Consider the following 17,606-nt stretch of genomic DNA (forward strand, 5'->3'; position numbering starts at 1 on the left):
AGCTGATGTCTGTTCACAAACTGGAGAACGATGTTGAGGGGTGCATAGGAATATTGAACAACCTGAAAGACCCATAAGTGCACATCATCCAGGTAAGCAAAATCCAATTCTGGGCTTTACAGTTTCACTATTTCCATCAGAGGACCAAGTAAAGAACTTGGGACCAGTTGTAGCTGGTGGGAACTGCTGTATCTGCTTGTGGTCACAGCCTCCATCCATCGCTCCTCAAGCGGAAGCCCCCAAAGGAAGCTGAGAAAGCTTTGAAGGCTACCTCAGTCGGTAGGCAAGACCCCTTGGGCAGCCCTGGAATTTCTGGTTCTGCTCGTGGAACAGGTGAGTGAGGGAAAGTAACCCTGAGGCAGGAAGCTATAGTCCGGCTGTCCTTATATCATCTCTCAGCCGAATCCGCCTCCGCAATACGAAGCCTGACTCTCTCAAACGGCGTGTCCATCAATGACAAAAATATTTCTGGTGGGCACACATCCAAGCACTTTGTTCTACAACAGAACTACTGTCCATGGCACGGCCAACCCAGTTTGCAGTGTCCAGACCAGTCCAAAGGATGTATTTGGCTACATCATGGCCGTCATGTAGAGTTTGAATAAATGAAGCCTGAAAGTCCTCAGAGAATGGGCAAGATCTCACTCGCCATGCCCCATGGGCAAGATCTCACTCACCATGCCCCACAGGCCAGAAAGCATACAGCGTTCAATAACTGCAGGGCCAAACAGTAAGAGGGGAAAAAAAGCAATTTTGCCTACGGTGTCAATATTTTTGCACTTCCTGCTCGGAGGAGCAGTAAGCAAAGCATTACGGTTCACCTAGCTTGCTGAAGCCTGAATGACAAAACTCTCTGGAGTTGTGTTGCATTAGGAAGGGTGGCTCCCCAGGAGCAGCCCTGTAGCACTGATGAATCAAGCAGCTCATAGGTGGTGTAAAACAATGTCTGGACCAGATTGCTATAGGAGCCTCAGTTATAAATATGTTAATCAGCAGTAAGGGCTTAGAAGTCGGGTTGCAAAATTTCACACTCTGTCTCCATTAAAATCCTCTGTGGGCAACTGTAAATCGAAAACCCGTGGGGCCCCCCGAACAACCACCACAAATGACCCACTCTATTTATTAGGGGGCCTAGAGTCAACTCCAATTCAGTTTCCGGGGAACAAACCACTTGCCTTCTGAAGGTTGAGATAGAAGCCTGTATCAGTATAACGCGGGTGGAGTAAATTGTTCACCTCCTCATTGTCATCTTTGTTGTGGGTAACCTCTTTTAGTTCCTGGACAGCATCACAGTCCTAACTGTGGCTTTGAATCCTCTCCATTAGTACCGCCATTGATTATAAGGAACATCAGTGGAATCCTCCCAATCCACACACTGAATTTTGTTTTTTTCAGGCTGTCATTTATAAGTCGGCACGTATGGAGCCAAGGCCTGCAGTGAGCTCAAATGTGTTGAATGCAAAAAGAACAGATGATGAACGGAATGCTGAATTAATAAAACATTCACCCCCCAGTCACAGATCTGGGTTAAATGCATCGTTTTTTAGCACACCACGGCCTTCCAGTTTACACCCAACCATATGCAAATCAGTCGTGACCCTGTTTCACATGGGAACAGTCCAGCCTTAATTGCCGGGCCAGGTCTTCCGTGGACTAGAAACAAGAATCCTAGGACCGCTTTAGGGGGAACACCCCATATCGGATAGGCTAGCTAGAATCTGGTGGCGTAATGAGCACGAGAGCCACGTTTGGGCATACCCTTCCTACTTAGGGTGACAAATGCAAAAAGAACAGATGGAGGGAATGCTGAATTAATCAAACATTCAATCAAGTCACAGATCTGGGTTGAATCCATCATTTTTCTTGCACGCCCGCCCTTCCAGTTTAGACCCAGGCATATGCAACTCAGTCTTGACCCTGATCCCCCTGAGAACAGTCCAGCGAGAACTGACAGGTCAGGTCTTCCCTGGACCAGACGTGGGTCCCGGGCTCACTGTGTCAATGGATTCAAGCTAGCCTGGCTGATGAGGGGTGATGCCTCAAAACTGGTCCCAGGATGCTTGTTTCCGGTCCAGGAAGGTTCTGGCTTGGCACTTCAGGCAGGACTATTCCCATAAGGAACAGGGTCAAGACTGATTTGCATATGTCTGAGTCTAACCTGGGGAGACATGGTGAGTAAGTAAGACCCTTGTCTCAACTCTATAGCTGTCGACGTCGAAGCAGACTTTAACACTGAGGGAGCATCTTGACATCAAATTACTCAACGTCGGATGGAAAGATCCACAAGGCCTCAACGTGTGCTAGGAATATTATGAACAAAACGAAGGATTAGAGGGCTTATTTGAGGGGCCAGACCTGGTCATACCCAGGACAGAAGACAAAGAAGATGGAGTTCCTTGACCTAATGGAGCTGTTGGACTGCAAGTGAGAGCCGCTAACCTTCCCCTGCTGAGCAGAGAAGACTCATTTTCTCTCCTTGAGTCTTCTATGTCATTTCTAAGCAGATTTTCATGGAGAGAAATTCCAGAAGGCACATAAAACATACATTGTGGTCATCCTTCCAGGATTACACCGAACCAAGCGAGCACCTGTCAAAGAAAGCCTGCAAGGTGGCGCAAAGAAGAAAGTGAGGAGAATATCACACCAGAGAAAGGAAAACACGCTATGAAAAATCAAACTTTTGGGGGGCGTGGCCAGCAGCCGTTAGGAATGGCTGCGCATTAGCCCCACTTTCTCAAACATCTGGTGGATCTCCAGCCCCTGATTCCGGTGGCAACATGTGTTGCCCAAAGCCGTCCCTGAACAAAGACTTTGGCTGGATTACAGAGCTGCGACGGCCGGGATGTAGAAAATGGAGGCGTCCTAGAGGAGAAGGAGTGGAAGCAGAGGGCCCCGAGAGGCTTCCTTGGGTCTCCCGCATACCGGAGAAGCCGGAAAGTAGAGACTGTCAGCGGCGCTCGGTGTGACGGCTACGGTACCGCCGACGCAGCGGAGTGGACTCGAAGCGGCAGGTGGCAGTGAGGTGAGCCGCGACGAGCAATATGGAGGTTGCGGCTTCAGAGGCCTGTGAGGCCCACGGATCCGGCGCTCTGGGCGTGATCGCACGCAGTGCGTGGCGGGGGCACTTGGAGCACAAGAGACCCTCACCGAAGTGGAGACGACATCGAAGCAGCCGGAAGCAGATAGTGTAAATGTGACATTCTGACCCAAACAGATTGCCAGCGCTGCAGTGGAAGAATCGAGGCGGTAGGCGGCAGTGAGGTGAGCTGGGACGAGCAAAATTGAGGCCCCGGTTTTAGAGGCCGGTGGGTTACAGTGCATCGGTGCTCTGGGCGTGGTCGCCCCACACGCTTGCCAACAGCAATCGGTGCGTGGCCTGTGATCCATGCCTAACTAGGAGCGGGAACACTCCTCAGACCGGCAGACTGTGGCAAAGGAGGCTGAAGAGGGAAGTATTGGCAGGCGCGTTCGCTGAGTCCGTCTGTGACAAGGCTCAGGTTCGCCAAAGCGTAATGGAATATATGTGCGGGGTACCTCCAGGCACATAGTGAGGAGCGGGGTGCAGAGTGAAGACTCCCCCATCCTGAACGGCGTCCTGGACCGAGCTCAGTGATAGAACAGCGCTGGGAACGGTGGGTGAGAGTCAGGGCGCCACGAGATAACACCTCCTGCCCCGAGAGACATAAGGCCACGCAAGGTGCCGGGAGTGTTAGCTAGGGGGTAGTTTCCAGAAAATCCCGACAGGCTGCCAGAGGGACAAAACCCCCCCTGGGCAGGCGGCGTAGAGTACTGGGACTCGGCCTGAAGGACTTAAACACAGGAATAATTTGCTGCCTGGCAATGGCGAGCGGAAAGGGGCCCAAACCAACGGCCCAAAATAAACTGGCCAAGTTCGCCTGGACTAAAACGGTGGAGGGGCAGGAAAGCACACAGCAAGAAGCCCCAGATAGGCCGATTAACCCCCAACCACAACCTGACCTAACGCTCCATTACATAATGGAAGCAATAACAGGAGTGCACACATCCTTGAAAGCCCGCATTGATACGGTTAACATTGAAGTGTCCCTTATCCATGCAGATCTTCGCAAAATGGACGCTAAGGTGAAAGACCTGGAAGATACAACCACAGAACTTCATAAGGATACTTCCCTGCTCCAACAGCAAGTGAGTAAACTACAAGACCAGCATGCTGCTATGGAGAAACAACTAGACGAATACGAAGGGGTCCCAGAACAGGCGGAGGGACCAGCGGTGGATCTCTTCGTGAAAGATCTGATCCTAAAGCATTTGCAGCCTAAGAGACTCTCAGACTACTTCTCTATTGAACGGGCCCATCGCGTCCCAGAGGGGGCGACCTAAACCAGGGGCACCACCACGGCCGATCATTGCGCGAGTCTTTAACTACAGAGATCGGGACGTAATACTTCAAACCGCACGAGCCAACCCTCCGCTCAAATTCGAAAACAACGTGATCACCTTCCCTGACTTCACCACGAAGGTCCAAGCTCAAAGTCGCAGCTTCCTCGCAGTGAAGAAGGCGTTGCATGACAAGGGGGTGAAACACGCCATGCTTTTCCCAGCAAGGCTCAGAATAGAATCGGATGGCAAGACATGGTTCTTTTCCTCGCCAATGGACGCATGGGACTGGCTGGAGGGACGGCGGCACATTGAAAAGCCATGCAGAGGAGGAAATGACGGCCTTCGACCAAATGGATACAATCAGGGGGCTGAATGAAGTGACGATCCTTTCCGGGAGGAGATGTGATCGATCATGCGCAGCTGCAAAGACGACTCTTCAAAATACAGATGGGGCAGTGCCAAACACAGATAAGTGACTCCAATAGTGTGACTGTACGACAGGGACGCCGGGGTATTTCCCCCCTTCAACAGGGGACTATGGTGGTTCGTGATCTGGTGCCTGTGAACTGCTACATACTGAAGGGACAGCTATTGATGTGAGGGGGACCAGATTCATACTTGTAATCAAAATGAGACAATGGCTAATTCAGCCTAAGGCGAGGGAAGGAGGGCGGACTGCCAGAACCTATTAGTATTTGGGGGGGGAGGAGGGGTCAGGGCGATAGGCATTCTTCCTGGTTTGGGTGTGGGTAGTTTTAAATCCAACGGCAGGGGGGCAGGGAGGGGGAGGCACAGGAGTTGAGGGAGGAGGGAAGGGGGGTTAACGTTTATGTGTGTTCAAGAGTCACAAAAAGCAACAAGTCATGCATGAATACAGTTATTGCTACTACCCAGCTAGGCAGTAGAGTCACGGGTCTCCTATATACCACTGCACCCACTCATCTGAGGAGAGATATGCAAAGGTCGCCGAAACAGCGGAATACAGGGGATGAGCCCTGGGTTTATGCTAGATACTCCTATCTCCCTACCCACGGCCAGTCTGATGGAAGCTAAGAAAGAAGTATCACTCACGGTGCTGACCTGGAACGTAAATGGGATTGGGGAGAAAATCAAAAGGGGTATTGTACAACACTATCTTAAAAGACAGGTCCCCGATATTGTGTTACTGCAAGAGACACATTTAGTTGGTAACAAACCCAAAGCTCTCACGCGGTGGGGATACAAGCTCCTTATTCATGCCGACTATTCCTCGGGATCCCGAGGGACAGGTATCCTGGTTAAAAAGAATCTGGCACTCACTCGGACACGTACCTGGGCGGATCCGGGGGGAAGATTTGCTGTATTGGAGGCGCAATGGGAAGGGAAAGCGCTTAATGTGGTCTCAGCATACCTTCCGCCAGCATTAGGTAAAGAAGCATTGGTAGACCTGGAGAAAATATTTGTAGACCTCCCAATGGGTAGCTGGATCTTGGGGGGAGACTTCAACATGACCATGGACGACCAAAGAGATAGGCATCCAACATGTACCCAGTCACGTCTCCATACACACATGGCCGAGTTTACGAAGGCCATGGGCCTCACAGACATATGGCGATCTCTACAACCAGATGGGACCCACTACACTTACTATTCTAACGCCCACAAAAGTATGTCCCGCATTGACTACTTCTTAACACAGGCCGCAGACATCGGTTACTTCCCCAACCCCCATGCTCTACCGAGAAGAATTTCGGATCACTCGCCAGTGTGGGTCATACATTCATACTTCACACACCACCCACTGGCCACCATAGTTCTCAGCCCGTGGCTGCTTAAAATCCCGGATATACGAGTGAACCTACTCACACAGACCATTAACTACTTCAAAGATAATGTCGTATCAATAGATTCAGCACAGACCATATGGGAGGCCTTTAAGGTGGTGGTGAAGGGGCAAGCACTGGCGTTAAAAGTGGGCTATAGTAAAAAACGACAGCAACAGCTTTCGCAGGTGGAAAGCGAACTCCAACAACTGGAAGATGAGAGCATAAGATCTCCCACAGATACAGCTATACACCGACTCACGATTAAACAGCTAGAATATAAGACCTTAGTGGAGGAACATATGAGGGCCAAACTTCTACATACCCAACACAAGCTTTATGAAATGGGGGACAGGGCTGGGAAGCTGCTAGCCTGGCTGGAAAGGAGAGAGCAGGGTGAGAGGTGGGTGCCCAGGCTGACCCTTCATGATACACAGCAGATTACAAACCCACAAGATATAGCAAATGCATTTGCTGACCATTTAGAAACAATATATACCCTTCAACCACTTATACGGCAGAAGATTCCCGACAACTCCTTGTGGATATGCAACTGCCTACACTTTCAGAGGAAGACAGATTCTTTAGAAGAAGAGCTTACAGATGACAAAATTAAGAAAGCCATCAACAATATTCAGTCAGGGAAGGCGATGGGTCCAAATGGGATGCCAATAGAATTTCTGAAAATGGTTGCTTCCCATGCAGCGCCTCCTCGGCGGGCTATGTATGACGAAAGCTATGAGAAAGGGGTCTTGTCAGAGGACCAAAGGCTGGCCTCAATAGTGGTTATGCGTAAGCCGGGGAAACCCGCCGAGAACTGCGGCTCATACAGGCCGATTTCCTTAATAAATGTGGAGGCGAAAATCCTGGCGAACCTGCTGGCCCTGCGTTTGGTCTCAGTGATTTCATCTTTGGTACACCCTGACCAATCGGGCACGGCGCTCATTATTAGTCACCGTCATAATGTCCTGGCAAGTGGAATGAATGAATACCGGGGGGACCTGTGTATTTCCTCAACTGTTGAAATGGAAATGCAACAGAGATCAGCGCAATCATTGGAAAAAAACGACTGATTTTTGGGTATATCTTAGAAGTTGCACGTGATTTGTAGATAGCTACGCTATAAAATGACTGACAATTGTGACTCTCATTGTTTGTTTTTGATTTCATTGTATAAAACCAATAAAAATATAATGTAAAAAAAAAGAAAATAGAAATCTAACTTTTTAGCCAACAATATCTTTAGGACAGGCAGTCTTTTCGGTGATCCTTCTCGACTCAACCAAAAAAAAAAAAAATCCTTCACCGCGACTACACTACATGATGGAAAGATGGACAGATTATGGAATTCTTAAAATTGCATGTTCAGCTTGGCCCTGCAAGCATACAGCTCATCGGAGTCTATTTTTCACCCTTGCTTTTAGAAAAAGGCAAAACCGGGCGTGCTTTCAGCCAAATGTATGCTCTGTTCAATTTGGATTCCTGGATATATTATTTAAAACTGAAAAAAAGGAATTAGAAAGTGTTACGTCATACAGACATATTTTTCTTCATTTCATGTTTTTCTAAAACTTTTCTTTATAAAAGTGCTCCTGGGGTCCCCCACTTTCACAAAGATAGTCTACGGTTCATGGATATCAGAGAGAATCTTAAAACACAGAAGTGTTGTCTTAGTGTCATAAGTGTTCTTTGAGCAACACGTTTGAGGATTTCCATTCAATTGTCATGCAGGAGAAAAATCTGAGCTTTGGAAGCCTCTGGTGGTGAATGTATGACATTGTTCTGCATTCTGTCCATCAATTGTTGTTTTTGCATTTGTCACCCCGAGTGGGAAGGGTATGCTCAGACGTGAGTCCCTTGCTCTCCATGCCACTGGAATCAAGCTATCCTGGCTCACGAGGGCTGAAAGCCCGAAACCGGTCCTAGGATGCTTGTTTCCAGTCCAGGGAGGACCTGGCTTGGCAGTTCGGGCTGGACTGTTCCCATGGGGCACAGGGTCAAGACTGATTTGCATATGGCTGGGTTCAAACTGGAATGGCATGGTGAGCAAAAAAACGATGGATTTAGGCCCAGATCTCTGTACTGGGGTGAATGTATGACATTGTTCTGCATTCTGTCCATCAATTGTTGTTTTTGCATTTGTCACCCCGAGTGGGAAGGGTATGCTCAGACGTGAGTCCCTTGCTCTCCATGCCACTGGAATCAAGCTATCCTGGCTCACGAGGGCTGAAAGCCCGAAACCGGTCCTAGGATGCTTGTTTCCAGTCCAGGGAGGACCTGGCTTGGCAGTTCGGGCTGGACTGTTCCCATGGGGCACAGGGTCAAGACTGATTTGCATATGGCTGGGTTCAAACTGGAATGGCATGGTGAGCAAAAAAACGATGGATTTTGGCCCAGATCTCTGTACTGGGGTGAATGTATGACATTGTTCTGCATTCTGTCCATCAATTGTTGTTTTTGCATTTGTCACCCCGAGTGGGAAGGGTATGCTCAGACGTGAGTCCCTTGCTCTCCATGCCACTGGAATCAAGCTATCCTGGCTGACGAGGGCTGAAAGCCCGAAACCGGTCCTAGGATGCTTGTTTCCAGTCCAGGGAGGACCTGGCTTGGCAGTTCGGGCTGGACTGTTCCCATGGGGCACAGGGTCAAGACTGATTTGCATATGGCTAGGTTCAAACTGGAATGGCATGGTGAGCAAAAAAACGATGGATTTAGGCCCAGATCTCTGTACTGGGGTGAATGTATGACATTGTTCTGCATTCTGTCCATCAATTGTTGTTTTTGCATTTGTCACCCCGAGTGGGAAGGGTATGCTCAGACGTGAGTCCCTTGCTCTCCATGCCACTGGAATCAAGCTATCCTGGCTGACGAGGGCTGAAAGCCCGAAACCGGTCCTAGGATGCTTGTTTCCAGTCCAGGGAGGACCTGGCTTGGCAGTTCGGGCTGGACTGTTCCATGGGGCACAGGGTCAAGACTGATTTGCATATGGCTGGGTTCAAACTGGAATGGCATGGTGAGCAAAAAAACGATGGATTTAGGCCCAGATCTCTGTACTGGGGTGAATGTATGACATTGTTCTGCATTCTGTCCATCAATTGTTGTTTTTGCATTTGTCACCCCGAGTGGGAAGGGTATGCTCAGACGTGAGTCCCTTGCTCTCCATGCCACTGGAATCAAGCTATCCTGGCTCACGAGGGCTGAAAGCCCGAAACCGGTCCTAGGATGCTTGTTTCCAGTCCAGGGAGTACCTGGCTTGGCAGTTCGGGCTGGACTGTTCCCATGGGGCACAGGGTCAAGACTGATTTGCATATGGCTGGGTTCAAACTGGAATGGCATGGTGAGCAAAAAAACGATGGATTTAGGCCCAGATCTCTGTACTGGGGTGAATGTATGACATTGTTCTGCATTCTGTCCATCAATTGTTGTTTTTGCATTTGTCACCCCGAGTGGGAAGGGTATGCTCAGACGTGAGTCCCTTGCTCTCCATGCCACTGGAATCAAGCTATCCTGGCTGACGAGGGCTGAAAGCCCGAAACCGGTCCTAGGATGCTTGTTTCCAGTCCAGGGAGGACCTGGCTTGGCAGTTCGGGCTGGACTGTTCCCATGGGGCACAGGGTCAAGACTGATTTGCATATGGCTGGGTTCAAACTGGAATGGCATGGTGAGCAAAAAAACGATGGATTTAGGCCCAGATCTCTGTACTGGGGTGAATGTATGACATTGTTCTGCATTCTGTCCATCAATAGTTGTTTTTGCATCTGGTGGTAATGAAGCGGACTTCTACTTCACCTCATAGGCTGGTGTGTGGGTCAGAATACGAGGGGGATAGTATATAGAATGCAGTTTTAAAGCAAGTGGTGTTATCCCAGTGTTTAACAACTGCAACTGAAGATTCCCAGCCTCAAAAATAGCAATAAAACGCCCATATGAATCTATGAGAGATCCAGTATTGGATAAAGAAAAACAATGGTGTGGGAATTACAAGATAAAAGTATACATTTGACAACCTTAACATGAGTACATTTGGTGAAAAAGAATCTCCCCATGAAAGGAATATGCTACTTACCAGTATGCATCTGTTCTTGGCATGTAGAGCTGCAGAGTTGTACACTTAGCATTGTACACTTAGCATAGGTCGCCATCTGGTGTTGGGCCCGGATGTTTGCAGTTTGTTTTTCTTCTTGGACCGTCTTTGGAAGTCACGAGTTTGGTGACTCCTCCTTCGGTCCGTACTGCGCATGGGCTTCGGCTCCATCCTCAGATTGTTTTTCGCCAACAGGGAAATGATGGAGCTTGGTAATCACAGTGAGAAACCCATGTGTGTAGTATCTAAATAAGATGTACTGGAACGGATACAGGTAGCCGGGGAGGCGGGTGGGCGTGTACAACTCTGCAGCTCTACATGCCAAGAACAGATGCATACTGGTAAGTAGCATATTCCGTTCGAGGCATATGAGCTGCAGATTGTACACTTAGCATAGATTATATAGCAGTACCCAACCTTAGCGGCGACCACCGGTATCCGTTGCAGCTGTTTGAAAAAGTGTCTTTAGTACAGCCTGGCCCACCCTAGCTTGCTGCTGGGAGTGCACATCTACACAGTAGTGTTTTGTGAATGTGTGCGGTGTAGACCATGTGGCTGCCTTGCATATGTCATCTAAGGGTATATTCCCTAGAAAAGCCATAGAAGCCCCTAACTTTCTTGTAGAGTGGGCTTTAGGGGGAACAGATAATGTTCTCTTTGCCTTCTGATAGCAAATTTGTATGCATTTTACAATCCACCTAGCTATCCCTGATTTTGAGATGGGATTGCCTTTATGTGGTGGAGAGAAGGAAACGAACAACTGTTTGGTCTTCCTGAAGGGTTGCGTTCTTTGTATGTAGTATAGCAACGCCCTTTTCACATCCAGTGTGTGTAAGGCCCTTTCCGCAACAGATTGGGGTTGCGAAAAGAAGACAGGTAATTCCACTGATTGATTGAGGTGGAAGGGGGAAATGACTTTGGGCAGGAACTTCGGATTTGTGCGAAGTATGACCTTGCTGTGATGCATTTGTATGTAGGGTTCCTGTATGGTGAACGCTTGTATTTCACCAACCCTTCTAAGGGAAGTGATAGCTACAAGGAAAGCTGTTTTCCAGGTGAGAAATTGTAGCTCACATTTGTGCATTGGTTCGAAGGGTGGACCCATAAGTCGTGTAAGGACTAAATTTAGATTCCATACAGGGGAGGGTGGTGCCCTGGGAGGAATTACTCGTTTAATGCCTTCCATGAAGGCTTTAATAGCGGGCACTCTGAAGAGAGATAAATGCTGTCTGTTTTGTAGATAGGCAGCGATCGCTGCTAGGTGTAGGCGTATGGATGAATATGCCAGGTTACACCTGTGAAGATGGAGCAGATAGCATATGATATGCTGTATGGATGCATCTAAAGGGTTGATTGTATTGTTACGGCAGTACATTACAAATCTTTTCCACTTTGCGGCATAGCATGCTCTAGTGGTAGGACGTCTGGCTTCCATGATGATGTTCATGCAATCAGGGGGAAGATTAAGGTACCCGAATTCTAAGATTTCAGGAGCCAGATCGCCAGGTTGAGCTGAGCTGGGTCCGGGTGCCTGATTTCTCCATGGTTCTGGGTTAGGAGGCATGGGGATAGGTACAGTTTTTGATGTGGTACCACTGATAGTTGTAGTAGCGTGGTGTACCACGGCTGCCTCGCCCACGTTGGAGCTACCAGAATGAGTGTGAGGGAGTGCTGTTGTAGTTTCCTGACCACTAATGGAATTAGTGGGAGAGGTGGAAAGGCGTATGCAAATCTGCCTGACCAGTTCATCCATATCGCATTGCCCTTGGACAATGGGTGTGGGTATCTGGCGGCGAAGCTTGGGCATTTTTTGTTTTCGTGGGTGGCGAAGAGGTCTATTTGAGGATGCCCCCACTGTTGGAAGAATGGGTGAAGAACTTGTGGATGCAGTTCCCATTCGTGTAGTTGTTGAGTCTGTCTGCTGAGCAGATCTGCTATGGTGTTTTGTACGCCTGGAACATGCTGTGCCAGGAGAAAGATGTTTTGGGGAATTGCCCATCTCCATATGCTCTGGGCTAAGCGGGAGAGCTGGGGAGAGTGTGTCCCCCCCTGTTTCTGTATATAATACATCGCAGTCATGTTGTCTGTGCGAATGAGGACTGCTTTGCCTGAGATCTGCTTTTGGAAAGATTTTAGGGCTAGAAAGATCGCCAAAAGCTCCAGATGGTTGATGTGGAGCGTTTTTTGCTGTGGCGTCCATAGACCTTGCATTGTGAGGTGTAAGAGGTGCGCTCCCCAGCCGGAGAGCGATGCGTCCGCTGTTAGAGTCACTTGAGGAACCGGGTCCAGGAACGGCCGTCCTTTGGAAAGGTTTGTGGTGTTCCACCACTGCAGAGAGTGATGTGTGCGGCCGTCCACCAACACCAGATCCGTCAGCTGACCCTGGGCCTGGTTCCACTGTTGTGCTAGGCACTCCTGAAGTGGACGCATGTGGAGTCTTGCATGGGGCACTATGAAGATGCAAGATGCCATCATCCCTATGAGCTTCATAAACACTCTTGCTGGGAGAGAGTGTTGAGGAAGGAATATTTTGCGTAAGGCTAGAATGCTTGTGATTCTGGCTGAGTTTGGATAGGCAATACCTTTTGAGGTGTCTATAGTGGCCCCGAGATATTGCTTCGTGTGAGATGGTATGAGGTGGGACTTTTGGTAGTTCACCGTGAAGCCTAGCTGATGAAGCAGTTGGATGGTGCTGTTTGTATGTTGCACGCATCGGTGGTAGGACGCGGCTTTTATCAGCCAGTCGTCTAAGTAAGGGAAGACGTGAATATGTTGACGTCTGAGGTGTGCTGCTACTACTGCTAGGCATTTGGTAAACACCCGTGGTGCAGTGGTGACCCCGAAGGGGAGAACCTTGAATTGGTAATGTTGCCCGTCCACCACGAACCTGAGGTATTTCCTGTGAGAGGGGTGTATTGGAATGTGAAAGTACGCGTCTTTCAGATCCAGTGTTGTGAGAAAGTCTCCCTGGCAGAGGAGTGGGAGGACTTGTTGTAAGGTGACCATGTGAAAGTGGTCTGAATGTATGTAGGCATTTAGAGGCCGGAGATCCAGAATGGGTCTGAGGGTCTCGTCTCTCTTTGGGATTAAGAAATATAGGGAGTAGACCCCTAGATTTCGTTGATTGACGGGTACCTGCTCTATAGCGTGTTTCTGGAGGAGCGAGAGTACCTCTTGTTTGAGCAGTGTGGAATGTTTTTGGGACATTGGGCGGTGCTTTGGTGGGATGTTGGGTGGGGTAGATGTTAGCTCGAGACAGTACCCTGACCGAATGATTTGGGTCACCCATTTGTCCGATGTTATGGACTCCCATACGTGAATAAAATCTTGTAGTCTGCCCCCGACCGGGGTGGAATGGTCTGGGGGGAGCGGGGGGGAGTCATTGTGCGGGTGGGGTGGCAGAACGGGTGTTGTTGGTTTTGCCCCTGCCCTTATTGTTGTTGCCTCTGTAACCACCTCTTTGGTTGCCCTTTGAAAAGGTATTTTGAGGAGGGGATTTGTAGGAGGTAGAGGCATTATCGGTGGAGGAGCCTCTACCTGTGCCACGAAAGGACGAGCGTCGAAAGGAACGCTTAGAGGCTTGTGTTTGGAGCGCTCCCATAGACTTCGCTGTGTCTGTATCTTTCTTCATTTTTTCTAGCGCTTCGTCTACCTTTGGGCCAAAGAGTGTTTGCTGGTCAAAGGTGTGATTGAGTATTGATGTCTGGACCTCAGGCTTGAACCCTGATATCCTGAGCCAGGCATGGCGGCGAAGCAGGACACTGGTATTTATGGCTCTAGAAGCAGTGTCTGCTGCATCGAGGGCACACTTAATGGAGGTGTTTGTGATTAGTTTGCCCTCCTGTATCAGGTCATGAGCTTGGCGCTTGTATTTTTCTGGAAGGTGCTGCATAAGAGCCTCTAGTTCGTCATAGTGTGCTCTATCATATCGCGCAAGCAGTGCTTGTGTATTTGCAATGCGCCACATGTTTGCAGCCTGGTAGGCGGTGCGTTTACCAGACGCGTCCAGAAGTTTAGATTCCTTGTCTGGCGGTGGGGCATCTCCTGAGGATTGGGAGTTAGCCCGCTTTCTAGCTGTGGAGACAACTAGGGAATCTAGGGGAGCAGGGCCCTTGATGTATGCAGGGTCTGTGGGTGCCGCCTTGTACTTCTTCTCTATTCTAGGGTTTAGTACTCTGGCTCTGACAGGGTCTTTGAATACCTCTGTAGCGTGCTTGGTGACACCCTTAAGCATGGGTAAAATAGCAGTGGAACGGTCTTGTAAATCAAATGTATCCAGTAGGAAGTATTCTTCCACTGGTTCACTGTGCATGTCCACCCCATGGTAGTGTGCTGCTCTCTGCACTAAATGGTGGAAACCTAAAGAGTCCTCTGGAGGAGACGGCCTTGATGGGTATAGGTCGTCTTGAGGTGCATTAGGTATGTCAGGGTTATTATAATCCTCCCATGGATCTGGGGTCCTTGGTGGAGTGGAATCCAATGGGGCGTCCCCTGGGTCATTGTCCGGGTCCCCGTCATCCGGATCTGGGGATGGGGCCGGATCGTAGTGAGGTAAAGGTGGAGGGGGTGGAGGTGGGAGGGGGGGTGGCAGTGGGGAGGGTACTCTGAGGGGAGAAGTAGCTGAGTCCCTCTTTTTGGGTGGAGGAGGAGGAGCCGGAGCCTCAAGGCGACGTTTCTTAGTGATTACAGTCAAAAGGCCAGTCTTGGGATCTCTGGACAAAGTCTTTTGTAAAGGGTCTGGTGTAAACAGAGCCAATGGCGCCGAGTCGTCTGTCGGCACCGGCGATTTCGGAACCGGAGGTTTCGATGTTCTGTGTACGCCATGCTTTTTCGAGGTCTCCGTGTGTTTCGGCGTCGAATGCTGTTTCGGCGCCGGAGCATCGGTGCCGACCGATTTCTGTTTGTGTTTGGTCGGCCCCGAGTGTCCAGGCTTCGGCACCGGTGGTTTCGGAGTCGAGCTGGATTTTGCAGGCTTTGGTGCCGGATGCTGTTTATCGGCACCGTGCGTCGGCTGGCTCGATCCCGAGCTGCCGTGAGACTTTGGGTGCTTCGACACCGGGCCCGAAGGTGGGGTGATCGAGGCTTTGGTTTTGGTTTTGCCCAGGCCGGCAGGCGAGGGAGTAACCGGAGTCTCTTTGGTTTTCGGTGCGGGGTTGGGAGGGGGCATAGTACTCACGGCCCGCTGTCCTGGTGTGACGTCCTCCAGGTCTGAGTCGTCGGCCTCGGAAGCGCTGACGATGTCTTCCCCCCGTTCGGTGTGTGTCTGCCCCGAAGCTTCGGCGTCGTCTCCGAAGATGTCCGGTGGAGCTGCAGAGGATGAGTGCGCCATGGTGCGTCGAGCTCTTCGATCTCGGATCGTTTTCTTCGATCGAAAAGACTTGCAGGCGGGGCAGTCTCTAGCCTCGTGTTCCGGAGAGAGGCAAAGGTTACACACCTGATGGAGGTCGGTGTGGGGAAATTTAGACCCACATTTTGGGCACTTTTTAAACGGAGTCCTTTCCATCGGCCGGGACCGGAGTCGCGGAGGGCCCGAAGGCCGGTGTCGATGTACGGGATGGAAAAGTGCCGCTTCGAGAGATGAAGATGATGAAGGGACTCGAAGAATCGAGGATTTTCCGTCGAGGCTGGAACCGTAGAAGTTCGAAGCCGGAGCACGAAGTATCACATCCGAGCCCGATGGCGGAAAAAAACAATCTGAGGATGGAGCCGAAGCCCATGCGCAGTACGGACCGAAGGAGGAGTCACCAAACTCGTGACTTCCAAAGACGGTCCAAGAAGAAAAACAAACTGCAAACATCCGGGCCCAACACCAGATGGCGACCTATGCTAAGTGTACAATGCTAAGTGTACAATCTGCAGCTCATATGCCTCGAACATAATATTTTCAAGATAAGTAGTATTTTCTAAGTCAGAGATAAGAGGAATGGTTAATGACCGTTAAGAATCCAGGCCTTTCACTACTTGGCAAGAAGAAATGAGTGCACAGGGGGGCCAAGGACCACGTCCACACAACATTTCCAAGAGCTTGGGGCTAGGAATTACAATCTACCACTTGTGCCGCTCCAGTGCCTATAGATGATGTAGGGGAGGGGGTTGTTGAAAAAGTGGTTTCTGTGGACGAGGCTGTCAGCCTCAAACTCTATTTCAGCTCCCAGAGGTCTGCGGGAGGCCAGAGAAAGAGCGGAATGGCAGGGATACACTGTGTTAGCCATCAACTCTCTCTGAGGTGGACTGACGAGGGACATGTTATAAGTGATGTATATGCTTTTATTTACATATTGAAATTGCACTATGTAGATTTGAGACTGATGAATTGTTTTCTGTTCTTTTTAAAAAAAAACATTTGCACTGTAGGCTCCATGGACAAACTGTCACTTTTATGGTTTTTTTATATGCCGAATAAAGAATTTTAAATGAACTCTCTCTGAGCTCCAGGTGAGGGGAGGGTTTAAGGTCACCTTCCAACACAAGATCCCTTTCCAGAGGTTTAGGCAGGGAGATAAGAAGGGAATCAACTCCCGCCTCTGCTGCTGTGCCCTGAGGCTGAAGGCGGGCACGACGTTGTCAACCTCTAGAACTGCTTCAGTTCTCCATAGTTGAAGTAGGAAGGCCAGAGCAAGCCGTGAAGATGGTGGGGGTAGGAGGCACCGCTTGAAAAGGAGGCAACTTCTAGAACTGCTTCAATTCTCAGAGGTTCTTTGGGCAGGGAAGGGAAGGAAAATGCATAATTACTTGTAATCCAGGTTCTGCATCGTATGAATTTTCAGTGAAGTCCCAAACATTAGATTAATTGTTAGGGTTTTCCAGCCCTGCTTAAGTGCCCTGGATGTTAGCAGCATATGAGATAAGAGAAGGAAAAGCTGATTCTTACCCTGCTTCAGCTGCACATGGCTGCCACCTTTCGTCTGAGCAATCTTACTGTTGTCAATTGGTCCTGGGGGTTCTAAAAGCAAAGAAAAAAAACAAGCTCAGTAACTGCAGCTTTTGTAGAACCCACTCTGCTCAGGCAAGGTAGGTCTGCATTTTATTAGCCATGCAGTGGTTTCCTAAGCCACTTTCACAACTGGACACAGTAGAATGTGTGTGAAGAACAAGTTACGCACCTGATAACACAGTTTCTAGTAGATACTCTATCTAACCCCAGATTCCACACCTATTGAATAACCCAGGAGGCAGAATGGATCTGGGGCTTTTTCTGGCAATTGCTCTTGCGCATGTACAAGGTGTGCCATCAGCCTCCGTGGCAACCTCACCACTTACATATAGGTGCCACTCCAGCTTGCTGACATCAGTTCTTCTTGGAACTCTAACACACCCTCAGACACGGATTAACTGTGACAAACCTGCAAGGAACTTGGGAC

The 17,606-nt window shown here is 49.5% G+C and overlaps 1 protein-coding gene across 2 annotated transcripts in view; it reads right to left on the bottom strand.

Annotated features, from left to right (window-relative positions):
• Positions 1-17,606, bottom strand: part of USP20 (ubiquitin specific peptidase 20) — a 647,940-nt gene that overhangs the window by 88,604 nt on the left and 541,730 nt on the right. For both annotated transcript variants that reach the window (XM_085613993.1, XM_085613994.1), the window contains exon 23: positions 17,117-17,188. In XM_085613993.1, coding sequence (XP_085470119.1) covers positions 17,117-17,188 — 72 coding nt within the window. The remainder of the gene's footprint in view (positions 1-17,116; positions 17,189-17,606) is intronic.

Source organism: Triturus cristatus, chromosome 1_2, assembly GCF_964204655.1.
Source record: "Triturus cristatus chromosome 1_2, aTriCri1.1, whole genome shotgun sequence".
NCBI classification, from domain to species: domain Eukaryota; kingdom Metazoa; phylum Chordata; class Amphibia; order Caudata; family Salamandridae; genus Triturus; species Triturus cristatus.